Consider the following 26,852-nt stretch of genomic DNA (forward strand, 5'->3'; position numbering starts at 1 on the left):
AGGCTCCCTGCAGGGAGCCTACTTCTCCCTCTGCCTGTGTCTCCCCCTTTCTCTGTCTCTCAAGGATAAATAAACAAAAAAAAACAAAAAACAAAAAAAAGAAAAAATTCACACTACACAAATTCACCCTGGATCACTAAAAAAAAAAAGAAAAAAAAAGAAAAAAATTATTTAAAATTATCTTTAGGATGCATACACAAAACCCCTGAATCTTTTTTTTTTTTTAATTTTATTTTTTTTTCCCCTGAATGTCTTTGAAGCGACGACGTCCAGCCCTCCTTAGCCTGGGAAAATGGGCTTTTACAGCCTGGCCACTGCCCACGCCCAGCCAACCTGCATTCTCTGATCCCATCTGTGCTTGCTGGCTCCAGCCACCTGGCCTGGAGTCTCAGCTCCTGGGAAGCTCCTCCCCGTCCCACATCCCAGGTCCCAGGTCCCACGTCCCAGGCCCTGCTTAGCTGGCATCTGCTACCAGCACTTCTGCTCGGCGCTGCCGGCATCTGGGGCAGGTTAATTCCTGGGGCGAGGGGCCGTCCCGTGCACTGTAGGGTGTTTAAGAGCAGCCCGGCCTCTGACTCTGGGTGCCAGTAGTACTTGTCCCCCCTTTCCTGGATGTCACAACCAAAAATGACTTCAGATATTGCCAAATATCCCCTGGGGAAAGAAATCACCTCAGCGAAGAGGCGCAGCATCGCAGAAAACACTGGTGCTTCCCGCGACGCGCAGCAGGTTTTCCAGCCACCGGGCACTTATCACGGAGTCACTGTGAACCGAGCTGCGGTGGAGATTCGTCCCCACTGCCGACTGCAGGGCCGGGGTGTGTGTGTGTGTGTGGAGGGACCAGACTTCTGGCAAAATCATATTCAAACCGCTGTCCCTCACCACGGGCTTCTGTGAGCTTCCTCGGCTTCCCCGAGCCCACAGGCCTCGCCTACGAAAGCCCCGGCCCGGCCGGTCCGCAGCCCGGGGTGCCTGAAACGGCAACGCCCAGCCCGCGGCGCAGCGACGACACACGCCCCGTTAGTAGGCGCCCGAGGCGTCATCAGTGCCCGGGAGTCTGTGCAGGGCGCGGCGGGGGCCACCAGGAGTGCTCTGCTCTCCGGCCTGTTTGCGGGGAGGGTGGTCAGCAGAGGCTCCAGGGAGGAGGGAGCACTTGGCGCCGATCGCACCCCAAGCGGCCAGCACCGTGCTTGCGTGTAAGGCTTTGCGGAATACACGAATGACACGGGGACACACACGACTGCGTTTGGGAAATGCAAGTCACCAAGAGTGCCGACACAGCCTTCCTTGCCAGGGAGGCTCTTTTTTTTTTTTTTTTTTTTTTTTTTTTTTTTTTGCCAGGGAGGCTCTTAAACACCTCCCTGTGGACATACTCGCCCTGACACGTGCACACTCGCCCCCCCCCTCCGGTCCCCCCCCAGGATCTCCCAACTCTGTGGTTTGAATGACCTTTAATAGAAACTCTCCTATTTCCGACTGTCTGTCCCTCTCTCCGGGGGCATCCGGGACAGGGCGATCCACTGCAGTGCGTGCACGTCGCACTCCCTCCCCCCACGCGGAGGATGGAGCTGTGGCATGACGGCTGTCCAGTCTCCCGGGAGATTTTCTGAGTCATCATCTCCAGGGAACAACGTTCGCTCCCATGATGGGAGCCATGGAGGAAGGGGCTTCAGCAGCCCCAGGGGGCGGGGCAGGGGCTGGAGTCTGATCCAGGTCTCTGTGTCTGCCCCAAGCCTGGAGCAGAAGTCCTGGGGCTGCAGCTCTGCTGGGAGAAGCTGGGGGCCGCCTTCTCACCCCTAGGGCTCTCTGGGCAGCTGGCTGAGCCCCCCTTCCGCTCGAGTCCCGCCCACGGAAGAAGCAGAGGAAGAGGCCTGGGCCTTTCAGGAAGACGGGTGGGAGAGGACGAGTTGCTACGGAGGGATGAGCAGGAACAGTGTCTCCGTAGGCTGGGCCCGGAGCACCAGGGAAGCCCCAGCCGAGGGGGCGGGCTCCGCCTCTGGCTGGGGGCCAGATCTCTCCAACGGCGACTCCGAGAGCAGTGGATGGAGGTCAGGAGCCTGGAGGCTGGGAGCACGGGGCCCCAGGAGCTGCTGGGCAGTGGTTGTTGGCAAAGAGCAGAGGTCCAAGGTGGCCCGGCCCGGCCAATTAGGGGTCAACGAAGGACACGGCGATGTAGCGGGTGCCCCTGGTGGTGGGGAGCCCCTCGTGGTAGTGCGTGAGTCTCCCGGGGTGCATGAGGGTCCAGCCCTTCCGTGGGGCTCGGATGGAGCAGTTGTAGCGCAGGAACCGACAGCCCCCGCCCTGGAAGACGGGAAGCGTCAGTCCTACCCGAGGCCGGGCCCTGCCCCCCGTCCCACCGCCGTCTGAGCCCCTCCAAGCCCAGGCAGCCCAGCGGCCCTGCAGGGACAGCGCGGGCCTTGGAGCCAGGCAGCCTCGGGCACACATCGGTGACGTGCTTTACTTTGTGACCAATCCGGGCCTCAGTTCCCCCTCTGGGAAACTCGCAGGGTCATGAGGCTTCACTGAGATGAGACAAGGTAGGAGCTGAGGGCCTGGTTTCTCAGCCTCAGCACTGTGTGGACATCTGTGGCCAGAAGATTTTTTTTTTTCCATTGGGCCAAAAAACACGTGGCATAAACTTTCCCGTTGGGAACATTTTCTAAGTGTGCCGCTCGGTGGTACTAAGCACGTGTGTGCTGTTGTACAGCCCTCGTCGCCGGGGGCCGGGTAACTCTCTTGCTGGGGGGCTGTCCTGGGCACCCTGGCCTCTCCTTGCTAGCTGCCAGCAGCACCCCCACAGTTTCACAACCGAAAATGTCTTCGGATATTGCCAATGTCCCCCGGGGGTGGAGAGGACAAAATTGTCCCCTTAGGAGAGCCCCTCGTACATGGTGAACTCTCAAAAATGTGAGAGGTGTTTGTACGAGTGTGTTTCGCCGCAGCCAGCCCAGGCCTGAGTCCTCGAAACACTTAGAAACAGCAGCTCATGGAGGGAATAAGTGAATGAGTCACACCCAAGGGCCTCCCGTGGGGGCCTGAGGTCCCCGGAACTGTGCCCTCTCCCCGCCACATCTTCCTGGTCTCCCCAGCTCTCTCCTCCAGCCACAAGCCTGAGCCCCACACCTGGACTGACCCGGTCCCCCCATTCTCAAAGCAGCCCTCTCGCTTCCAAGAATTACAGACACCCTAAACTCCTCACCACGAACGGCTCTCAGCCTTGGGTGCTTACTGAGCGTCCCCGAGCTCATGGGATTCTCGCAGCATCTACGCAGGGCGCTCTACGTTTCCCCGTCTAAGACACCAGCAGACTGACAGCCTAAGGGACATGCCTGAGGCCCCAGAGCTGGCGGGTGGGCCCCAGGTCCACGCAGCCTGACCTCTGACCTCCTGTGCCCCTGCATCTAAAGACCTCTCCTTCCCTCCCTCCCGACAGCACAGAGGCCTTCCCCTTCCCGCAGCCCAGCAGCACCCCATCTCTCGGGCTCTCAGGTGCTGGGCCCCGGAGCCCCGGGGCCTGCTCAGCCGCCCTGCGAGCTGCTCACCTCGTAATCCACGCCCACCCGGTTCAGGGCAATGTTGATGGTGAACGTGGAGGCGTCGTGGTGCGGCATGAGCGAGGGCTGCTCGTCGGGCTTGTAGCGGACCACGAAGGCCAGGTCGAACTGGGCCTGTGTCGGGGGGAGCGGGAGAGAGAGGGGGGCCGCTGAAGAGTGGGAGAGGCAGGGGTGCACAGAAGGGCCCCCCCCCCCCGCTGGCCTCACGGACGCTGGCACCCCGAGGGCAGGTTTCACACTGCGCTCCCCAGTGCCTGGACCCGGGGAGGCTGTCAGAAAAAATGTGCAGGGCGAGGACCAGACAGAAGGATGGGAAGGAAGGGAGGGGGAGGGGGAGGGGGAGGGGGAGGGACTGCATCTAACCCTGACAACCTTCGGTGGCTACTAGGCAGGTGGAAGCAGGTGTCTGGAGAAAACTTGTGTGTGAGGCAGTGACAGGGAAGGAAGGAGGGGGAAAGCCAAAGGGGCAGGCGCCAGGTGCTCAGTGGAGAGCCCCAGAGGAAGGCATCGCAGAGGCGGGATTTAAAGACGTGGGGGAGGAGTCAGGGGGGTGACGAGGTGGGCTGCCCCCACCCTGGACTCTTCCAGAAGCTGCCACCCACCCCCCATCATGGGGGGAGGCCTCACTCCCACCTGGAGACCAAATATTCAGGCCTCTCCCTGGAGCAGAGAGGGACTGCGCTCTCTGCTTTCCCGCTGCCACCCCGCTCCCGCCCCCGCCACCCCATAGCCGCTGCCTCAGGGGCGCACCCACCCTGGTGTAGTAGCCCGGATAGAGCTTCTCCGTCATCGGGGCGATGTACTCCACCAGGAACTTATGCCACTCCCGCTCGAAGCTGATCTGGTTCATGTGGATGTCGATGGTCGGCACGTTTTCGTAGCCGCCCTGGATGCGGTTGTCCTGGAGGTGACCAAGGAGGGCGTGGTAAGCGGGATTCGGAGAGTCCGCGGGGGTGCAGCCTGCTTCTCCCTCCCCTCCGCCCCTCCCTGCTGCTCGGGGCTGCGCGCGCGCGCGCTCTTTTTCTACCTCTCAAATAAAATCTTTTTTTTTTAAGATCTTATTAATTCATGAGAGATACAGAGAGAGAGAGGCAGAGACACAGGCAGAGGGAGAAACCGACTCCACGCAGGGAGCCCGATGTGGGATTCGATCCCGGGTCCCTGGGGTCACGCCCTGGGCCAAAGGCAGATGCTCATCCACTGAGCCACCCAGGCATCCCTCAAATAAAATCTTTTTAAAAAAGGAATTAAAAAAAAAAAAAAAGGAATTTAAGGGGATCCCTGGGTGGCGCAGCGGTTTGGCGCCTGCCTTTGGCCCAGGGCGCGATCCTGGAGACCCGGGATCGAATCCCACATCGGGTTCCCGGTGCATGGAGCCTGCTTCTCCCTCTGCCTGTGTCTCTGCCTCTCTCTCTCTCTCTGTATGACTATCATAAAAAAATAAAAAAATAAAAAATAAATTTTAAAAAAAAAGGAATTTAAAAATGCTCCCTGAACTTGGGGTGCCTGGGGCGTTCAGTGGGTGAGGTCATGACCTCAGGGTTGTAGGATCGAGCCCCAGGTCCGGCTCCACGCTGAGCATGGAGTGGAATCTGCTCAAGATTCTCCCTCCCGGCTCCCTCCTGGCCCCCTCTGCCCTCCCCCCCTGCACTTTCCAGGATGAGCACAGGTGCAGGATTCCTCCTCCGGGGAACACACAGCCTCTCAAGCCCACAAGCCACTTGTTTCTGCTTTCTGATGAGTGTGGCAGGGATGTTCCCAACCCTCCCTCATCCCACAGCGGCTCCTCCCTCCCCCGTTACACACTCAGTCTGGTGAAGGAAAAACTAAATCATCCTAATCACGAAACAGGAACTGGAAACCTAGCAACTGAGGGTGAAGGCAGCTTAGAGACCCCCGCTCCATCCCATGCCCCTAGACTCCTAAGTGCCAGGGCCCCCATCCAAAGAGCCCCAGAGAGGCTGGCCAGCTCAGGGAAGAGCGCCCCGAGGGCAGTTGTGTGCGGAGGCCCTGAGCCCCAGCACCACCCCACCTTGTTATCTCCCAGAGACCACTGGCCGTAGTGCTCCATCTCCTCTACCAGCTCGTCACACGCCGTCTCCGTGAAGATGGGGAACCAGTAGACGTCTGGGCAAGGCTGGGGAGGGCGGGGACTCAGTGCCAGGTCCCGAGGGCCCCGCTGCCCTTTCCTCCGGCCCCCCGGGGCAAGGCCTCCCATGCAGCCCAGGCCCTTCCCCGCAGCCTGGTCGGGGAGCCGCTCACGGGGAAGGCTGTGGAGCTGGGCGCCAGCCCTTCCAGGCCGAGGCCCCTCACAGGCTCCAGGCCCCGCAGCTTCTGGCTACTGGCCCCTGGCCCACAGTGGAGAGCACATTCGGGGATGTCTTTCCTCCTCGCCTGGGTCGCAGGGGAAACCCAAGGTCCCAAGGCCCCTGCAGACTCCGGCTGGGAAGCACCAGCAGGAGGGCCATCCTACTACCCTTTCTCTTGCCCAAGCGCAGCCCGAGCACCCAGTGGTGCCTCCCGTCCTCCCCTGGGGCAGCGGTCTCCTCCCTCTGCCCTTCATCCCCCTCAGCAGATCCTAGAGGTGCCCCGTCCTTACCATCTCGACCAGCTTCCCGGCCAGGGCTTTGGTGTAGTTCTCGTGGATGTACTTCTCCTTCCAGTCCTGGAGGGTGGGGAGGGCAGTTGGGCTCCTCAGGCCCGGCCTGGGCCAGCGGGACTCACCCCTTGCCCAGCTCCACGAGATGCTCTAAGAGGGGGTTCCTCCCCCAGGGCCCCGTGTGACGAGGGTGACTGTGTGCCCGTGAGAACTGGGTCTGCACGTGAACCTACACGTGTGTGCATGTGTGTGCCACAGGCTCACTACGTCTAGGAATGCTGTCCACACTTGCTCTCGCTCTGGTTTTCATGGCCCCCACCCCCCCGCAGCGAGCGAGGCTGGGGCAGCGTACCCATTTAAGGGACAACGGGGGCCCCAAAGACGGAGAGGCTCAGCCAAGTCACCACAGGTCAGGACCTCATCCTGCTCCCTCCTCCGCCACTAGACGGCGCTGCCTCTGCAGGGCCCTCCCCTCCTCACCCTAACGCAGCTCTGTCCCCAGGGTGGCCCCAGGGGCGCCAGCCCTTCTCAAGCAGTGCAGGAGGCCCCCCGCCACCGCAGAGTCACTGGGGTCCCTTCCCCCGCCGCCCACCCAACTGAGCCTCACCTCGGGGTTGCTGAACACCTCCCACAGGTCGTTGTGGAGGTGGCTGGTCTGGTAGCTGTCCAGGGACAGCAAGTGGCCAAAGGTGTGCCGGTTGGTCAGGAACATGAATACATCCTGGGGAGAACAGGCCGGATGCACACTCGCCCCCAGCCCCACGCACGCCCCCCGAAGGCTCGGCTGCAGCCTCCCCTGCCCGGGAAGCTGGCGGTCACGGAACCGCGTGAGGGTCGCCCCATCTCATCTCCCCAGCACCCAGCCCAGGCCTGACGAGGGGCACAATCAAGGAAGGTTTCCCGGAGGACCGGACGGAGACGAAGAACAAATGTGTAAAAGCAAAGGATGGCGTCCGGTCCTCAAGTTTTGGGTCTGGCGAAATGTCACCACGCTGCCACCTTGAAAGGGTAACCGCGGGGACACGCTGGGTGGGGCACAGCCGGTAGGGCAGGGTGTCTCCTGGGCACCTGGAGTGTATTTAGGTGGAAAGTTTAGTTTTTTCCGGCCCTGGTGAAAATGTAAATAAAGCAGATGGGTGCAGAAACTGGGTCCCCAAGGTCCCCAAGACCCCAAGGGTCGGCTCCCACGCCTGGCGTCCCAGGTGCCCCCACGCCCCAGGCCCTGGCATCTCCAGGTGTGAGGCAACAGAGACACCTCCCCATCGAGACGGCCTCCTACTGCGCAGCCCGGGCTGACCTGCTGCCGGATATTGGCACAGAAGGCCATGTCGGGGTCCAGCCTGCTGTGGTGGAACAGGTCCGTGTGCTGCAGCTCGGCCCGCAGGGCACTGCCCTTGATCAGGTAGACGTTCGAGATGTAGGGCACGTTCCAGACGCCACTGAGGACGAGAGAGGAAGATGGAGGGGACCACAGGCTGGGGGATGGGGAAGTCACAGGCTGGGAGGGCGCCCGGGTCCAGGACAGCTGTCGGGAAGTCCTTCTGTGTGTCTCCCCGGCCTCGGGTCCAGCAGGAACTCGAGGGCAACAGGGACAGGTCCACTGGGGGAGACAGATGAGGGGTCCCCATCCCGCAGGTACTCACACACGCCGCCCCTGCACGATGTCCACATAGTCCTCGGAGCGGGCGTAGTAGCCATCTGCGCTCAGCGCGCCCCAGAAGTTGGACCACAGCCTCCCGTGGCGGGTCATTAATGGCGCGATGACGTTCCTGAGGAAGGGAGCACCTCAGTGGGAGTCCCTCTGCGCCCCTTGCCCCCCGCCCAGGGCACCTGGGGCAGATCCGACCAGGTCAGGGATGGAGAGGACACCTTTCAACCCGCCAGCCCCTTGGGGTGGGGCCTGGAGCGGGGTCTGGCCAGCTGGTAGGGGGCCCCTGCGACGGGCAGCGGGAGCCGAGCAGAGGCGGGAGGGGTGGCAGCGAGGGGGGAACAGGCTGGACCGAGGCGGGGGTGCAGGGCTGCGGCCAGCCCAGGGTGGGGGCCCCAGGTGAAGGCAGAGAAGGCAAGCAGGGTGGGCTCGGAGGGGCTGCCTGCTGGCCGTGGGCACCCCCAGCCTCACTTGTTCTGCTCGATCAGCAGGCGCAGGGTTTTAGGCTCAGTCAGGGCCACGTCAGCATCCACGCTGAAGTAGTAGGTGCAGCCCCGGTCCCGTCGGCACAGGTCCCTGCAGGCCGGGTCCCCGGGTCAGCGCGGCTGGGGCTCTGGCGCTAGCCTCTCCCCGACCAGGGTCCCGGAGCGGCCCGGCGGCCGTGCTCCCAGGCCCGCCCCCTCCACGAGCTCAGGGAGCCCAGCCAAGGGTCTTCAGAGGGCTCAGGCCCGCCCGGTGAGGTTGGGACCCGCAGCCCCCGGGCCCTGAGACCCAAACCCTGAGCTGCGAGGCCAGAAGATGAACCCCCAGAGCTCACTCAGCCACTGGCGCCAGGTGCCCTGCAAACTGCGGTGCTGGGGACAGCATAGCCCCCGACAGGTCCCTACGCTGCCCCGGGCCGGGGCGCCACCGGGTCCTGCCCTTTGGAAGCACGGTCTGGTTCCCCGGACCCAAAGCCTTACAGACACGTGCTCTTTTTGTCTGGCCCGGGGCTGCGCAAACCAGTGCGTGGTCCAAAGCCAGCCCGCCGCCTGGGGTCGGGCGGCTCATGCGCTCAGGACCATCTGACGTTTTTAAATGGTTGGAGGGTGAAAATGAAACGAAGTGATGCAGAAGCCCCACGAAATTCACACTGCAGCGTCCGTACATAATGTGGGGGCACAGTCACGGCCGTGGCGCCGCCAGCACAGGGCTGAGCCACTTCCCGTCCCCGGCTGGGCCCGTCCTCCCACGGCCAACACGGATTACTCTACTCGTTTGAGTAATAAGGGAAAAATCAGAGATGGTCTGTCAGCATTTACCCACTTCTGGCCCCGCGGTTCTTCGTCTTTCTCTGACTTCTCCTTGCCCCAAATGACACCGCTCAGCCCCACCCAGGAGCCCCCGGGTCAGCAGGGCAGAGACCATTTCCCCATTTGACACATGGGGATGCTGAGGCGAGGGGGGGCAGGGACTTGCTGGGGACACACGCAAGCTTCTCAATGCCTGTCTCTTGGTGTGATGCTCCTGATACCACGGCCACCCCCACCCAGTCCCCTCCCATTCCCGGAGACAACCATGGCGCGCTGGCCCCCAACTCACGCGCCCATGTTCCTGGCATCAGCATTTGCCACCCGAACCTCGGGGCCCACCAGTTTCACGGATTGGTACTCGCTGCCATGCTCTGCCAGGAACTGCTCCACCTGAGCCTTGTGGTGTTGCTCCTAGGGGTAGGGGGTGGGAAGGTGATGAAGGGAACACAGGTCCCACCCCCAGGACCACAGCACCCTCAGCTACTGCAGGCCGCTCCCCTTCATGCCCGGCACGCACCGCACACGGGCTTTCCTAACTCCAGACCTCTGCCCCTGCCAGCCCCTCTCCCCAGAGCGCCCGTCCCCAGCCACCCTTGACCACCCTCCCCTGATCAGGCCAGGCCCACCCTCCGTCACTGGGGACAGTACCCCCAACCCCACAGGCCCCATATGCAGAGTCATTCTGGTCCAGAGTGTGGCCCAGGAAGCTGCCTCAGTGCAAAATGCTCCAGGTGACCCCGCACGTGGCAAAACAAGAGCCCACACCCGGGCTCCTTGGATGGGAAAGCAGAAGGAGCAGGATCCTTAGAACCAAACCCAGGATCCAGAGCAAAGCCCGGCTCTGCTACCATTAGCTGCGTGGTCTGGAACAAGCCACTTGCCCTCCCCCACAGGGTCACTGCCAGACATTGACAAGTCAGACGGAGCACACGGACAGACCTCAAAGGCCGCCGGTGACGGCTCTCTTCCGCTGCGCCAAGTCACAAAGTCACCCCTCAGGGGTGCCCTGTTTCATGTCTGCAGGGAAGCTGGAGCCTCCCGGGGCCGGGCCCACACCCTCTCCCTGTTTCCAGGCAGCACAGCTGAGTGAACATCTGAGACCCAGGTGGGGCCACGCGTGGGGCCCTGGGCGTGGGGTGCAGCCCCTTGGGGCTGAGAGGTCTCAGAAGGGGTGACACCAGCTGGGGCGGCCCAGAGGACGTTAAGGAAGAGAAGCAACCTTGGCAATCGGGAGGACTGGAGGGTGTGCCTGGTGCCCCAGTTAGGGAAACTGGGGTAAGCAAAGGCTGAGGTGGGACTTTATGTAGCGGGAAGGAGAGGGAGGGACGGAGGGGCCTCTCCCAAGAGCAGCAGGCGCAGGGCCCTGCCCAGTTCCCCAGGAGGGACGCAGGGAATGGAAACCAATCTGCCTGGGAACCAAATCACGAGGGACGGATGAGGCAGGGAGAGAACCCGCGCCCATGCTGCCGGCTAGGGGCGCCTATCATGCGCCTCCCCACCCGTGGTGGGCACCCATGTCCCAAGGGCCCACGCGGTCGGCACTACCCTACCCCTACCTAGATGAGAGAACTGAGGCACAGACAAGTGGAGGAAGGCACCCAAGGTCACGCAGCCCATGCGAGCAGCGGCGCTGGGATTGGAGCCCAGCCAGTCGGCCTCAGGTCAGGCCATCCGGGGACACCGCCCACTGCCCACCGCGTCCACTCGGCCCAGGTGGTGGCGCTGCCGCGAGTGCTCGGGTGCCTCAGGCCACCCGGTGAGCCTGGGCCTTCGCCTGAGCCACACGCCACCCAGGCAGCGCTTCTACTCACGTGGTTGTGAATGAAAAGCCGCATCTGCTTCCGGGGGTAGTGGAGGCGGAGCAGCCGTCGGAAGAACAGGGACAGGAATGGCGTGGGCTGTTCGATGAACACGCCGACCAGCACCGTGGGCAGAGCTTCCTCCTGCACAGGGACCGGGCGGCACAGGGTCTGGCCAGGCCCACCGCTGAGCCCCTGGGTGGCCGGAGGGAGCCCGAGGCAGAGCCAGAGGGGTGCAGACTTCGCAGGAGAGGGGCCTAGGCCGGGGCGTGGGGGAGGCAGGGGGAGGCCGAGGCAGGGAGCAGAAAGCAGCAGGAGGAGGCCCCTGCCAGGCAGACTGAGCCTAGACTTGGATCCGGGACCAGCTGCCGGCCCGCTGGCGGAGAGCCCGGCTGGCTCGGCTCTCAAGTGAGCTACAGACGAGGAGGAAGGTCGGTGAGGTGACAGGCCTGTGGGAGACGACTCAGGCTGAAGGAGCCAGGACTTGGCATGGCCGGGAGGGGAGGGGGGTGCGAGCTGGTGCACATGTAAGCGGAGAAGGCCTCCAAGAGGAGGTGCCGGGGTGAAGAGGAAGACGGAACCCCAGACAGAAAGGTGAGCCCTTTACTTCCCGCCAAAGACAGTCTTCTCCCCGCCCAAGGGGCTCGGACCCCTCCTGTCTGGCAGCCGTACCCCAATGCCCCTGAGGCTACGCAGGCCCTCGTCACACACGGAGCAGCCCGTCTCAAAGGTCCAGAAGCGCGGGATGTAGTTGCCCAGGTAGTTCAGCTGCAGCTGCAGGAGACACGGGGTCTGAGACGCGGGATACGGGCCGGCCCCTCCCATCTGTAACCACTGAGTCACGTCCCCCTCGCCCCTGGGGGCAGGAAGGTGACTTTATTTGCAGCAGGTTTTGCAGGGAACATTCCGTTCCCTTTGGAGATCACCAAAGCTGCTCTGAGGGCAGAGGTGGGACCCGGCACCCTGACACCCCTTAGTCTCTGGGTCTGCCTGGAGCCAATGCAGACGGCTTGTCCCCCCCACGCCCCCTCGGCAGCCCGGAGAGTCCAACTGAGCGGCTCCCAAGTGGGGTCGGGAGATCTGCTTCAACACTCCCCCCGTTCTCTCTGGGCCGCGTGATTCTGACCCGGTGGGGGCACGGAGGGGGCCGCAGACCACACCTGAAGCAGTGTGCTGTGAGCCAGGGCTGGCCCCCCAGGCCCCACGGGGTCTGGCCTGCACCCAGTCCCTTCTGAGCTCCAGGAGCACAGGAACCAGTCTGTGCTGCTCAGCACTGACTGTGCCTTGTGTCCTGCTGCAAATATTCAGTAAACATTTGATGCATGAAGAAACAAGTCTGCCCTGGGATGACGGGGTATGGATGCCTGGGGCAGCCCAGCGGAGGCCCAGTTGGGGACAGGGACCTCCTCTGCGCCCCGAGGTTGAGCAGGGAGGACCATCACAGCCATAGCAAGGAGACAAGGCACCACGCTGAACTCAGCTGTGAGAACAGAGGCAGGGGGTGGCTCTGCCCCCAGGGAGAAGCTGTGGGCTCACGGTGGAGCACACTTGGGCCTCTGGCCGCCCCCTCTCTCCCCCCAGGGGCTGGGGCCACTCCCTACCTTGGTGGGCCCATTGCCATGGATCAGGACCGGGAGGGTGTCGTAGGCGAGGTTCCTCGCTCTCACGTGGCCCATCTCAAACTTGAGCACGACCTCATCTGGGGATCAGAGAGCACAGACACACCCAGCATCAGGCCCGGGGCCGGGTTCAGATCCTAGTTCCCGCTTGGGGCGTGCTCGGGGTTATAGCGCTTCTTCGAGCCCCACATTTCCTCATCTGTAAAATGGGGGTAGGAGTGCAAGGGTTCCGTGTGGGGCAAGCACTTAGCATCACGCCTGCCCATGGGGAGCGCGGACCCCACGGCAGTCCCTAGGATTTACTGTGAGAACTTCTTTGAGCCGGAAGCAGGGGACAGGACACAGCGAGACCTGAAACATCCCAGGTCCTGCGAGAGCTCAGAGAAGCCCAGGCACAGGGCCCGGGGGCAGCTCCTCTGGGAGGCGGGTGGAGCGGCAGGGAGAACACCCCGGCCCACGTGGAAGTCTGGGGCAGGGTCGGGGGCAGATCCTGTGCGGTGGAGAGAGCTCCTCTGGAGGACCTAACCCCCTTGCTCTGACCCCGTGAGACAGCAGGAGAAGCCGCCTGTCCCCTGCCCGACAGGTATAAAGGCAGAGGGGCCTCTCATCAGAGGCCTGGAAGACGCCGGGAGGGAGGCCCTCTGTGTGGGTGATCATGCGAGGGGGCCCTCGCTCCCCCAAGAGATGCTCAGGACTCGGCTTCTAAACGTATGTCCGTGCAGTCCCGGGAGCCACAGACAGAAGGGTGCCGATGTTTCTGCACCGTCCCAAGAAGGGAGCCATAGTGCTCATTAGATTTTACAAAAAGTAAGATTCCATCTACCCCATAAAATCACCAATCAGCGATTGGACCCAACTAAAGATGGGAAAACTGAGCTCGAGAGAGAGAGAGAGAGAGAGAGAGAGAGAGAGAGAGAGGCTTGCCCGAGGTCACCCAGGAAGACAGGCCAAGGAATGTCATGAGCAGTCATGGGTTTAGGGCTGGCCCAAGGGTGCTTCTGGTTCTAAAGGACTGGGCACCCTCTCCACTTCCCAAGCCACCCATCGCCCTCCCGTCAGCCCAGCCCCCACGAGAGCCCAGGAAGCCTTCACCTGGGCAGTGGGAGGGCAAGAAGGAAGGGAAGCAGGCCCACCTGTAAGAACCACAGCTGTGGGGCAGGGGCAGGTACCCGCAGCGAGCAGCTGCCCCCTGCGTCAGCATCCCGCAGGCTCTTAGAGTGACCCCTGGGCCCTCCTTCCTCGACCCCAAAGAAACAGAGCTCTGCCCTGGGACATCCAGGTGGGGCCCTCGGGATGCAGCAGGCGACCTCCTGGCACAGCAGCCATGCAGGAACCAGCCCATCCTCCTCCTCCTCCTCGGGTCCAGGTCCTACCTGGAATCCTCACTTCCTTCCTGGCATCCCCCTCAGGATACCCCCGCCCCGTGGGGCTGCTCACCCAAGGCTCCATCCAGGTTCTGGAAGATACGGCAGCGGTGGTCCAGGGTGATGTTGATTCGCTCCTGCAGGAGAGAGGACACCAGGCTGCAGCAGGGACGGGCCTGGCCGAGGGTGGGGAGCCTGCCCTCCCACTTCTGCTACTTCCTCTCCCTGTCATACCAGGGCAGCCGGGAGCCCTGGGACCTACGGGTGCAGTGGCTCTATTCGCAGGGAACGGGGGACTTTCGGAATCGGAAGGTATCTAAGGAAACAGCCGGTTCAAGTAGAACAATCACCGTAACAGGTGCTAGTTTTTTGCTTTACTGTCAATCACGAAGTACTGCAGGTACATTAGTTAATTAAATCCACACAACACCCTTACGGGAAAGTACCGCTGTCCCTATGTTTCACAGATTTAAAAAAACCAAGGCACAGAGAGGTTGGATAACTCGCCTAAGGTCACACAGCTAATAACTGGCTACGCTGGCATTCGAACCCCAGGAGCCCGGCCCCGAGGTCCCCTGTTCTCTCCAACAGAAAGCTGCGTCTTCAAGACTCAGCTGGGCCCCACGGAGCCCTGGGCCAGGCCAAGGAAGGCAAGTGGCACGCTAGGCTCGGCCCTCATCCCTGGACTTCTGCAAGTGACGTCATTGGAGGCAAAGAGGAAGGAGGAGGAAGGACGGAGTTTAAAAGTTCACATTTCTACTGCGCAAGTCCAAACGCTTCGAGGCCCAGAGAGGGAAGGTGACTCGCCCTAGTTCACACAGCACAGAGCTGATGGGGGTTGAGGGATAAGCAGGCGAGAACCCAGGAATCCGGACCGTTCAAGGACTCGAGTTTTATATGTTGGTAAGTTGAATTTAAATTTTTAAAAATGTTAAAAAAAAAAAAAAAAAAAGAACTCCCTGAGTTCCCTGCCGCCCAGAGGACACTGGCTGGTTTGGGGCGACACTGGTCCGGACACACCATCCTCAGTCCCCTCAATGACCTCTCCTCAAGACAGGCTCAGAGGTCGGGGCACAGGTCCGGCCAAGACCTCACAGGCCCCCCAGAAGCCCCCGGGCGGGGTGGTGGGGGCAACTCAGCCCGTCGGTTCCTTTCAACACCATCACTACAAACACGAGGTCCTATGCTCCCGCCTCCCGGATTGAGGGTCCACAAAGGTGGGGACCCTAAGCGTCTCGTTCACGGCCACGCCCCTGCCCTGCACCGGACAGCGTCTCACACAGGCACCTAATAAGTGGCCACTGGATACAGCGGGGAATCGGGGAACGGATAGACGGGGTGTCGATGCCCAGGCCCCGGGGGCCCTGCTTCCCACCCGGCATCAAGGTCCAGCATCGAGATGCCACAGCTCCCCTCCCCCGCCCCCACTCCTTAGCCCTCCCTGCTGCCCCTCACCCTCTTCTCAGGGTCCAAGAAGATCTGGGTGTAAAAGAGCTGGTCGCTGTCGCTGTCCTGGCCTTCCCACTCGGCCACCAGTTTGCTGAGGCTGGGGGCATAGCCGATGAAGCCTGCGGGTTGGTGGAGGACACACAGAGACAGGCACTCAGCCTCCAGGCCCTAAGTCGGGCGCCTCTTCCTGGCATCCGCTCTCGTTCACCTCCCACTCTTTTACCTCCCCTGAGAAGTCCTCCCGGACTGAGGTGAGACTGACGTCTAGAGACTAAAAGCACCTGCCAGCTAATGCCACCCGGTGACACGCTCCCGCTGAGCTCACAGGGTCAACGGTGCCCACTGATCCGCACAGCTCGGGTGCCAGGCACCATGTAGGTGGTGAGGGGGTGGGTTGGGCCAGCAGTCCCCGGGGGCAGAGCTGGTGGGGCACAGGCCTGCAGCCCCCTGCCTACACTTATCTGGGAAACGTGGCCCAGAGAAAGGCAGAGGCTGGGCCAGGGTCCCACGGCGCCTGTGGCTTACAGGGAAAAGTGCACACAGCCCCCTGGCCACGGTGCAGACGGGTGAGGAGAGAAGGGGGTGGGGGGGGGCACCGCCAGCCTTGGGCCGGGACCAGGCCTCCCCGACTGGGCACACTCTCCTGGCCAATGGGAAACCGAGGCTGCGGGGGGCAGACAGAGGAACCCGGGGGGCAGACGGAGGAACCCAGGATAAAATGCAGACTGATCCCCACGCAGTGGGAAACCACTAAGCGATGCACATGGATTTGCACCTGGCTGCCGGGCAGGGAAGGAACGGGAAGGGGCGAGGACAAAAGCTGGCAAGGCGGCCAGGGGCGACCCCGAACGGCCGGGTGAGGCAGGGACCGAGGGAGTGGGGCCAAGGGTGCAGCCAAGAGGTCTTCGCAAGTGGGAGTGGGGTGACCAGCCCATGGGCCGGGGGTCGGGGGCCGAGGGAGGGTATTCGGGGTGCCCCAGCTTCGTGCAGGTGGCTGTGGGTGTTTACGAGACGAGGTGGACTGCAGCGGGGCGGTCCTGACGGCGGCCGAAGGACCCCTGCACCCCCGACTCCTCACCTCCAGAGCCCAGGAACCTCTTGCCGTCCGACACGGCCGGGTACTTGGCTTCCAGCCTGCGGTCTGGGTAGATGAGCTCCTCGGCCGAGAAGACCACCTGGCCCCTGGCCTGCCGGAACTTCTTCAGGAGCTCTCGAGGCCCCGACGCGAACACCACGTCGTAGCTGCGGCCACAGTGGGGAGAGCGGGGGCAGGGCAGAGGTGGGCAGGGGCTCACGGGCCGCCGCGTCCCAAGCTACCTGTCGCCGCCGGCCAGGCCCGCAGCGTTTCCACCCCACCGTGTGCTGGTCACACTCGAAGAACGGCTCACCCGACCCGGGCAGGCCCCCTTGCCCGTCTTCTCACCACCAAAGGGCATGGTCTCTTCTGGGCTCCCAGCCCCCCTAAACCTGCAGGCAACCTTAGATTGCGATCCCCCCTCACCCCCGCCATCCCACAAGGGCCTCATTCTAGAATATTCCATTTCTCTACCCAGAAGCCCCCAGCCACCTACCTGTCTGTGAAAAGAATGACCAGGTCCTCCTTGTCCGCGTGCTTCTCCAGAGCTTTCTTCAGCAGCCGGACCTTCAGCCCTCCGCCTGCCGACGTCCCCTTCTCCCCGGTCCAGTCCTCCCCCAGGCCCAGTGCCTGCACAGAAAGGCCCCTTCACATGGGCTTTTGGCGAAGATCTACCTTGAGGCCCCACCTCCACCCCCACCGGTACAGTGACCACGCCTGCCGCCGTCTATCCAGCATCTCCTGCCTACGCTGAGGGGACAGCACCCTACAGTGAGTGAGGCTGACCAGGCTGGGCGCGGGGGCTGGGTCGCGTGACCTGACCATCCTTCCCAGAGGGTTTGGGCCTGTGACCTAAGCCTATGGCCTATCAGCGTCTCCCCTGAGACTCTGCAATTTGAACGAAGGAAAGGAGGTCTAGTTCTGCTAAGGTTGGGAAGCTGGGGCACGAGGGTCTGGCTGGTGGCGGAGAGCGCGTGTCTGCAAATGAAGACCAACAAGACAGGACCCAGAGATGGAAGGAAAAAGCCCTTACCATGCAGCCTGAACCCCTAGATCCAGCTATGCCTGAAGCAGCCCTCTGCTTCAACCCGCATTCATGTGTGCTAATCTGTTTTCTTTCTGGCTGAACACCACTCGATCACAAGCTGTGTAGACAGTGTCACCGTCTGCCTCCTCCATCATTTTATCCTGGGCGCCTAGCACTGTGCCTGACTGAAGGAGGCACTTGGCCGCAAGGAGGGGAGTCTCCCTGCAGGGCTAAGCCCCAGACACGGCAGACAGAAGACGCCAGGGGGACTGGCCCTGGCCCGTGTTTCTTTACAGCAGTGTTTACACGGCTGAGGTGTCCAGACGACACCCGGGGGTGTTGGTGGAGATGCTGGTTCCCAGGCCCTGCCTCCTACCAGCCACACCCCCTCACATGAGTGACCCCACAGCCTCCTCCTGTCTCAGTTCCCCCCACACTCCCAGCTCCAGCACCACCCAGATTTTGATTGTGTTCTCCCCCTCTTGGTTTTCCTAACCCATCCTCATCTTTCCGGCTTCCAGAAGCTTCCCCATGGCCCCCAGTTTGCGAAGGGCAAAAACTCGGCTCCTGGACTCCCCCACTCCCGGGCACCCCTTACCTGGATCTTGTAGTTGAAGAACTGGCCTGAACGCTTGAAGCGCCGGAACCCTTCGGTCTCCGTCGTGGCCACCGTGAGGACTAACAGGTTGTCTACGGACAGACAAGGGGGTGGTGAGCAGGAGAGGAGGAGGGGAGAGGAGGTGCTCGCTCCCAGATGTGTCAAGTCCCGGAAGGATGTGTCCTCACGTCCACGCATTACAGACAAGGGCCCAAGGCCCAGGTAGGAAGGACGTGCCGACGGTCACCCAGGTGGTTAATGACAGAGCTGGGACGGAACCAGGGTCTTCCGAGGCTCCTGCAGGGAGCGTCCAGCTGGGAACTGACCAGCAGGACAGGAGGCGCCTGGACCTAGCATCGGGGGGCTGGGTCTCAGTGGATCCAGGGGCCTCTGGCCTCGCACCAGGGCCGAGGCAAGGACTGGCCCCGAACACCGACCACCAGGAGGATCTCTCCGGCCGAAGCTGGGGCCGAGCGCAGGGCCAGCCACCGCTCTCCGCGCCTAGGCCCGGGCACACACTGCTGACCGAGCCCAGCGGTCTTCCCTGCTGAGCCTCCTGGGACTTCACCCCCCGCAGGAACCGACTTGAAATCCTAAGCTTTGACCAGAGCAACTCCACGAGCCTTTTCACGAGAGACCTCTCTCAGGCTTCACCTCTGCAATAGAACCTGCTGGAAACAAGTTCCCAGGCTGCATCTCGGGGAGCCCTGGGAAAGTCCCTTCCAGACCACCATCTGACGCTGTGTTACCTGAGAGGCAAAGGCTCCGGAGCTGGCCTGCCTGGTTGAATCCCAGCTTTGTGAACTCGGACAAGCCCTGACTTTTCTGGGCTCCCGTTTTCCACCTTTACAATAGGGACGATGATCGTACAGTAGGGGGGTCTGGTCAGTACAGCACAGGACTCTTGATCTAGGGAGTTATGAGTTTGAGCCCCATGCAGGGCATAGAGACTATTTAAAAAAAAAGAAAAAAAAGAAAAAAACCCAACAGTACAGTAGTCCCCCCTTTATCTACGGGAGACGCATCCCAAGACCCCAGTAGATGCCCAAAGCCGCAGACAGTTCCAGACCCCATGTATACGAGGCTCTCTCCTATATGAACACACCTATGAGAAAGTTACTATAAATTCGACACAGTAAGCGGTTTGCAATATAAAATAGAATAATAAGGGATCCCTGGGTGGCTTAGCGGTTAAGCTCCTGCCTTCAGCCCAGGGCATGACTCTGGAGTCCTGGGATCAAGTCCCACATCGGGCTCCCTGCATGGAGCCTGCTTCTCCCTCTGCCATGTGTCTCTCGTGAATAAATAAATAAAATCTTAAAAAAAATAAAATAATAAAATAAAATAAAATAATAATACCCTGCACGGGCACCTGGGTGGCTCAGTCGGTTAAGCATCTACCCCTGGCTCAGGTCCAGATCCTGGGGTCCTGGGATCGAGCCCTGAGTCATTTTTGCTGAACTCCCTGCTCGGCGGGGCATCTGCTTCTCGCTCCCTCTGCCACCACCCTGCGCGTGTGCGTGGGGACGCACTCTCTCTCTCTCTCTCAAAAAAAATCACAAAACCAAAAACCAAGCAACCCTACACGATGAGACGCGGTGAGGTGAATGCAGCACCATGACAGTCGGGCTGGTACTGATGCCTCCTCAGAAGGAGGCTCATCTGCTGCCGGACCATGGTCGTCCGCAGGTAACCGAGACCGTGGATATGGGGAGACCTCAAGGAGCCGGACTAATTCAGTGAGATCGGGCCTGCAGATACCCCGCTGGGCTGCTGGGCTGCTGGCACCTGCTACGAGCTCGGACTGGTCCTGATCACTGAGAGGCAAACACCTTGCTCTGGCATTCAAGGCCCTCCCTGATTGGCCGAGTGCCAACTCGGTTCCTCCACCGAGCAGGCCCAAGACCCTACCATCGCGGGCTCCTCGCCTTCTACCCCCACTCCCTCCTGCTCTCTCCCCTTTCTCTAATCTTCCTCCGGGTCCCAAGACCAGTGACAGTGACACCCCTTCCCTGTCAACACCTCTATGAAGCCTTCTCAGATTTCTCCTGCCCTCTCTCCTGCCCTTAGAGGCAGGACCCACCCCCTCCCCTGCTCTGCCGCACTCACTGCTGCTCGCTGGGCTCCGGGACCTGATGCTTTTCTGGGTGAACGGACACACCCGGTGGCCAGGCCAACACAGGCTCGTCAGGCCTTCCCATACACCCGACTCTGGGAAAGCAAGAGGAGCCGGGGCTGGAGGAACAAAGGGGTCCCGTGGGGGGTGTGGGGGGGAGCTGGCTGAGCGGCAGAGCTAGGCAGGCGCTGGCCCCAGGGCAGGGGGCGGCCCAGCAGGTCCTGGCAGGAATCCACTGGAAGTGGGCCCAGGGACCTGGGGAGCAAGGGGGAGGGATTCACCAGGCAGGTGTAGAGGGGAGGCCTCCCCCCAGACCCCAGGGGCCAAGACAGGGGTGCTGCCCACATGTGAGCTCTTCCCAGGATGGTGAAGTGTCCCCCCAAGTGAGGAGGGGAGAGTCGCCAGCTTGGAGGCCCTCCGGTCCCTGGCACAGACTGCAGAGCGACAGGAAGAGTGTCACATTTCATGGATGGAAAAAGCCAGCATGTGTGTCTGTGAAAGATGCTGGATCAGGGCTCCCGGAGTCAGGCTGCAGCGGGAGGGCCGAGGGGACCGGCGGGCGTCTCCAGGCTCCTCTCCGGAGTCCCCTCTACCAAATAACCGTACAAAGTGGCTCACCTCTACCAACACCTTCGACACGCTGGACCTTGTTCTAAGCACTTTACTGGTCCTAACCCCTCACCCCTGCCCCCAACTCTACGCTTAGAAACCAAGGCTCAGGGCACCTGGGGGGCTCAGTGGTTGAGCGGCTGCCTTCAGCTCAGGGCATGATCCCGGGGTCCCAGACGAGTCCATCGGGCTCCCTGCAGGGAGCCTGCTTCTCCCTCTGTCTCTGTCTCTGCCTCTCTCTCTCATGAATAAATAAATAAAATCTTTAAAAAAAAAAAAAAAAAGAAAAGAAAAGAAACAAAAAAAAGAAACCAAGGCTCAGACATGGTGAGTAACTTGCCCCAGGGAGCCAGGAAGTAGCAGCAGCAGGATGTAGACACAGAAGCCTGGATCCAGAGTCCCCTCTCTTAACCTCTGCACACACCGCCCAGGCCTGGACAGGGACCAGCTGGCTGCCTCCCCGTCCGTCCGAAGAAACCGCAGCTGAGGTGGCGGAGAGGACAGCAGGCCACGCTGGACCCCCACCCGCTCAGCCTACCCCTTCTGTGTCCCCGGATGGTGGCAGGTGCGCCCCTGGGGCCTGAACAAATCTAGCACCTGCCTCCCCGGCCGAGGACCCGACCAGATCACCCACCCGGTCCGGAGCGTCCCAATCCCGCCTGCGTGACAGCATCACAAGGGAGGCTGTGAACCTCAGACTCCAGGGCCTCGGCCCGGGGTCTCACATGGGCCCAGGAGGCGGGATTGTTCCTACTGCTCCCAGGTGATTTCTGAGGCCAGCCACATGTGGAAACCTCTCATCCTGGCCATCCCTGGTCCTGACTCTGGGCTCCAATGCAGGTCCCAGGGGGCAAGGGGGGTGTCCCAGCCAGAGGATGATCGGCAGGCCCTGCCCCCAAGGGACCCTGGAGTTACCTCGCAGCACAGCTCACCCCACGACAGCTGCCTCACTAACCCAGCCTTCGCCCCATCCCCTTGTCCCTTCTCATCAAGAGGCCTTAGTCCTCCAGGAAGCCCCCATCATCTCCTCCCCTTCCCCGGTGCGGCGTCGGGGTGCCCAGCGGGTGACGCACCAGCACAGACCTGCCCCTCTCCCTTCCCAGGCCACACTGACATCTTCATTTCCTTGGCCTCCCTCCCCCTCCCTATGGCTGGGACTGGGTGTGACTCAGGATGTCTGGGTGTGCACTGTCTGGCCTCGGGGGGCCCGGCCCGGGGAGGGGAGTCCAGTAGGCACTGCCACCGGTGAGCCCGTACTAGACGCCACGTGCCACGCAAAGTGTGTTACATTCATTCTCACACGTAGCCATCCACAGCCCCGGGGCAGCGATGTTCCTGCCCCCCTTGTGCAGGTGTGGAAACTGAGGCAGAGAGAGGCTAAGTAATGCCCCTGCTGCCGAAGGTCATGGAAGCTTGACACAGGAAGCGAATGGGCTGCAGTTCCCCACGCCCGTGTCCCCCACGTCCCCATTTCCCCGTGCGGCATTCTGGAATGCTGTGGACCCACCCGGCACCCACGCCGGCACCCGCAGCGTGGACGCTCCGCGGTCAGGAGCCAGGCACCCGGCCCAGGGCGACGACAGGCGGGGTTCCCTGACACCCAGGGCCGCACCGGGCCCAGCGCGGCCTGACAGCCTCATCTGTGAAATGGGGTCATGACAGCGGCGGTACCTTCCTTGCTCCAGAGACTGGCGACCACTGGAGGAGCTCGTGTCTGGGAGGTGCTGAGCGCAGGGCCCGGCCGCGGCCACACAGGCCTCGGCACAGGGAACGTCCCCAAGGGGAGGACATGTGCGGGCCGAGGGGTCCCGGGTGCGGGGGCCTGCGGGCACAGGAAGTCACCTCCCTGGGGTCCCAGGGGGCGCTGGGGGCTCCGCCGCAGCCGGGCCTCTCCTCCCCCAGCAGCGCCAGGCGGGGCCCAGGCAGGTCAGGCTCGCTCTCTGGGACAGGCAATGAGCGGAGCTCCTCCCCCTTCCCCTTCCTCCATCCTCACCCCAGCCTCGAACTGGAACACTGGAACGGAAGCCATCAACGGGGTGTGGCAGAGACGTGCACTTGGCACCCAGGGCGCCCAGGCTGACTCCCCGGGTCCTCCTCAGACACGCCCCCAACACACGTGCACACGCCCAGCTGGGTCACCCTTGCTCCTGGGGCCTTTCTACTCCCCGCGTGGGAGAGTATGATCCAGAAGCCCCGCCCTCGCCCTACCGACCTGGGGGGGGGCCGCCAGGGGCTCCAGATGGTCCTTCCTCTCCAGGGCCAAGCCAAGGCTGTGGGGACAGGCGGGAACCCAGGGAGAGGACAGCGTTGGGAGGAGGGTTGCATCTCCCCCCTAGACTGGGCGTCTACCGAGGTGAGGAGCCTGTGTCCTCCCCTAAGCTGGGAGTGAAAACTCTCTCGTTCTCTCCGTGTGCCCAAGCGGTGTGTGTCTGGGTGGCTGCAGGGGTGGACAAGCTGCCAGGAGCGCTTCCCTGAACCTGCCCCGCTGGAACATTCCTCAGCGGTGGCCCCATCCCAGCCACCTGGTACCGCTGGGCGTCCCGGGCCCAACCAGGGGAGGGAGGCGCTGGCCTCTCCGGGGACTGCTGGAGTGTCCCCCACTCCTGACACCAATCAGGGGGCCCACTCCGTCCTGGCCAGCGGCTGAGGGGCCCACCTCAGCTGGGCCTAAGCAAGTGGAGCAGGCTCCTCTGGACGGCATCTCTAGGCAACAGCCCCCCGGCCCACACCGCCAGGCAGGGGTCGGCAGAAATGAGCAGTGGATCCGAGCCCCAGTCAACGCCTCCACCTCCAACCGCCCACAGCGACGGGAGACCAGGTACTGAACCTGCGGGGGCCCCGGCCGTGCTATCTGCAAAATGGGGCCAATGATTCCTTACTTATCAAAAGGGTCTGAATGGAGTAAGGGAAGCAAAGAGCCTCAACGTGACAGCGGCTTGATATTAGCTCGGGTCTGGTAACCTCAGTCGAGTACCTCCTCACTACCTACCAGGTGCTCTACCTGGATCGTCTCAGCGACACACCGAGTCCTGCATCCTCCCTCGGTGGGGGCTACCTCCTGTCTACTCTGTCCCCTCCCATCACTGCTGCTGGGGTCAGGGCACCTGGGGCCCTGCCACTGATTTGGTCCCCCTGACTCAATTCTGTAGGCCTCCTTGTGGGCAGCAGGAGTTTCGTCTCCTGGAATGGTCTGGGGGTGGACGGGGGCCACACTGGCAGAAGCAGGGGAAGAGAGGCCCAGGAAACAAACGCTATTATAGGGCTCCTGGCTCCCGACCAGCGAGTGGGCCCAGGCCACAGGCCTTTTGCACACACCACCAGCCCAGCCCTGTGCTCAGTGCCTCCCTCACTGGACTTTTTGACCTGATGTACTGCCCTGCTGGGATACTCCAGGAAAGCAGGTAGTGCTGAGTCCAAGGAAGAACATGCCTGCATAGGATGGGCTGATCCCTCCCCAGCAGGCCTCATCCCTTGGAATCCTGGTGAGAGCGCTAGGTAGGACTCGGGTACCATCGCCCCCATTTTGCAGGCTAGAATTACGACAGGCTTTACCACTGGGAGATGTGTGGCTTTGGGCACAACCTGGGACCGAGGAGACACTCCGAAATGGGGGTTCCCATCCCCTCCCCTGGTAGGGTCTGCTATACCACCATCCTGCCCTGTCGGTTCCCAGGTTCCCAGGAAGGAGGGCAGAGGAAGGTGCAGCCAGTGGCTCCGCTTCCCTGGGGTTGCCCAGTCTACACCCTCCCCGGGGCTCTCAGGGGTTCAGCAGGCAGCCCTGGAGGTGGCCAAGGGCAGCAGCACCCACTCAGGGCGGGGGTCCCATAAGAGCCGTGGAGTCCAGCACAGCACCCAGCCATCCAAGGCTGCCCTGCGCTGGGCAGTCAGCGCACCTGTCTGAGCCCGTTTGCTCCTGCGGGGCCTGGAGGGAGTAAGACCCGCCCGCGGGGGCGGGGGCGGGGGCGGAGCAGGCCACAGAGGCCTCGCCACAGGGTACCTGGCTCGCGGGCCCCTCCCCACCCCGCGGCTGTGCGGCCTGGCGCTCCCCTGAGCCACACACCTGGGAGCCCCTCCTGGCTCCGGGGCAGGTGAATCCTCCCAACTTTAGTTTCCCAGCGGGAAGGGGGGGCGCCCTGGAAGAGCACAGCCCGGAGGGCCGGCGCCCCGCGAGCCCCTGACGGCCCCTCGGCCCCTCCCGGCTGCGTGGGGCACTGGTCTGCCCTGGTCGCCAGCGAGCCCCGGCCAAGGGGCCGCGGCCGGATCCGCTGGGAGCGCGGACCCCCGTGCAGACCCGCGGCCCCCGGGCGGCCCCCGCCCCGCCCCGCCCCGCCCCGCTCACCCTCCGGCCTGGCGTCGCCCTTCGCCTCGGCCAGCAGCAGCCAGCCCAGCGGGGCCAGGAGCAGCAGCGGCCGCATGGCCGGGTCGGGCGCGTCCGGCCGGCCCCGCGGCGCTCGCAGGCTGGAAACTTCGCGACGGGGCCGGCCGCCCGGGGTGCCACGCACGGGGCCCGCCCCGGGGGCGGGGTCGCACCGCCCCTCCCCGCGCGCCCCTCCCCGCGCGCCCCTCCCCGCGCCCCTCCCCGCGCCCCTCCCCGCGCGCCCCTCCCCGCGCGCCCCTCCCCGCGCGCCCCTCCCCCGCGCGCCCCTCCCCGCGCGCCCCTCCCCGCGCCCCTCCCCGCGCCCCTCCCCGCGCGCCCCTCCCCGCGCGCCCCTCCCCCGCGCGCCCCTCCCCGCGCGCCCCTCCCCGCGCGCCCCTCCCCGCGCGCCCCTCCCCCGCGCGCCCCTCCCCGCGCGCCCCTCCCCGCGCGCCCCTCCCCGCTCCCCTCCCCGCGCGCCTCTCCCCCCGCTCCCCTCCCCGCGCCCCTCCCCGCGCGCCCCTCCCCCCCGCGCCCCTCCCCGCGCCCCTCCCCGCGCGCCCCTCCCCGCTCCCCTCCCCGCGCGCCTCTCCCCCCGCTCCCCTCCCCGCGCCCCTCCCCGCGCGCCCCTCCCCGCGCCGCCCCTCCCCGCGCCCCTCCCCCCCGCGCCCCTCCCCGCGCGCCCCTCCGCTCCCGCTGCCCCTCCCCCCGCTCCCCTCCGCTCTCGCTCCCACCCCCCCCCACCCCGCCCCGCCGCCCGGGGGAGGCTTTTCCCGCAGGCTCGCGCGGAGCTGGGGCGGCTCCCGGGTCCCTCCGCCGGGCCGCGCTCTCCTCCCGGAGCTCCTCCCCCGCGGGAAGCGGGCGGGGGCCTGCAGGGGTGTGTGTGCGTGTGTGTGTGCCTGGGGGGTGGGCGTCGGAGGCATCCGCAGCCCTGGCGAGCCCCCCCTGGCCGCTGGAAATGCAGAAGATGCCTCAGCATCTACCAAAAAAGGAAACCACTTAACCCGCCTCTGCGTCCCTGGGCGACGAACGGAACCTCGAGCCAGGGAAGGTCTGGCTCTTGAGGTCTCCGCGTTAAGTGAATGAATGAATGAATGAATGAATGAATGAATGAAAGGAAGGGAGGGAGGGAGGGAGGGAGGGAGGAAGGAAGGAAGGAAGGAAGGAAAGTGGCTTTCCACAGACGTGGGTCTTCAAAGCCCCACAAACCACTCGAGGGTTTCCAGAACCAGGGCTCCTGGAGCAGATGCCAGCCTGGGGCATCCAGCTCTGAGAAGCGAAAGCATCCTCCCTTCCCTGGAAGAGGCCCTCAGACACACCTGGGAGCCTCCTTCCAGCAGATTAGGCTCCAGAGGCGTGGGTGGTGGGTGCAACTCTGGGTGGGCAGAGGCTCCCCCCAACCCCTGGGGGGCAAAGGGTGGAGGGAGGGGCATGTCAGGGGTGCTAGCAACATCACAGAGTAGTCCAGGCCCAGGTGCCGGGGAGAAGAGAAACCAGACTGTTTCAGCAGGGGAAATCCTCTACCAGTTTGATTAAGTGGGGAAAAAAGGAAGTGCGCTATGACCTCACTCAGTAAAAATAGCCTCTCATGGATGCAATGGAGACAGCAAATGACACGCAAATGTTTGCAGTGATTATTTCCAGGTTGTGGGACTGCATATATGTATAATTATATAGTGTATATTATGCATTATTTCCTGGTAGTTTTTTTATTTATATTTTTCATTGTTCTTACCATTTTTTTTTTTT

At 63.0% G+C, this 26,852-nt stretch overlaps 1 protein-coding gene across 2 annotated transcripts; it reads right to left on the bottom strand.

Annotated features, from left to right (window-relative positions):
* Positions 1–1,434: 1,434 nt before the first annotated feature.
* Positions 1,435–25,270, bottom strand: PLOD1 (procollagen-lysine,2-oxoglutarate 5-dioxygenase 1). Of its 2 annotated transcripts, none has more exons than XM_072751178.1 (19): positions 25,089–25,270; positions 18,025–18,116; positions 16,896–17,029; positions 16,403–16,566; positions 15,331–15,443; positions 13,949–14,012; positions 12,494–12,591; positions 11,565–11,666; positions 10,905–11,036; positions 9,383–9,504; positions 8,273–8,377; positions 7,797–7,922; positions 7,451–7,592; positions 6,761–6,874; positions 6,154–6,219; positions 5,587–5,691; positions 4,309–4,455; positions 3,543–3,668; positions 1,435–2,301 (listed from the first exon to the last, which is right to left on the bottom strand). In XM_072751178.1, exons 1-19 carry the CDS (start codon positions 25,162–25,164, stop codon positions 2,146–2,148), a joined length of 2,184 nt encoding a protein of 727 aa, XP_072607279.1. In that variant the 5' UTR covers positions 25,165–25,270; the 3' UTR covers positions 1,435–2,145. The 2 variants fall into 2 exon arrangements, with proteins under 2 accessions (XP_072607279.1, XP_072607280.1); XM_072751179.1 differs by lacking the exon at positions 25,089–25,270 and adding an exon at positions 20,866–22,314.
* Between the last annotated feature and the right edge of the window lie 1,582 nt (positions 25,271–26,852).

Source organism: Vulpes vulpes, chromosome 2, assembly GCF_048418805.1.
Source record: "Vulpes vulpes isolate BD-2025 chromosome 2, VulVul3, whole genome shotgun sequence".
Taxonomy (NCBI): Eukaryota; Metazoa; Chordata; class Mammalia; order Carnivora; family Canidae; genus Vulpes; species Vulpes vulpes.

Coding starts and splice junctions, on each gene's coding strand:
- PLOD1 (XM_072751179.1), bottom strand. CDS start 20,995: ATGAGAGAGAGAGGCAGAGACAGAGACAGAGGGAGAAGCAGGCTCCCT. Junction 11,037..11,564: donor GTAGCCTCAGGGGCATTGGG/GTACGGCTGCCA, acceptor GTCCCTGTGCAG/GAGGAAGCTCTGCCCACGGT. Junction 9,505..10,904: donor GGCTTTTCATTCACAACCAC/GTGAGTAGAAGC, acceptor CCCTACCCCTAG/GAGCAACACCACAAGGCTCA.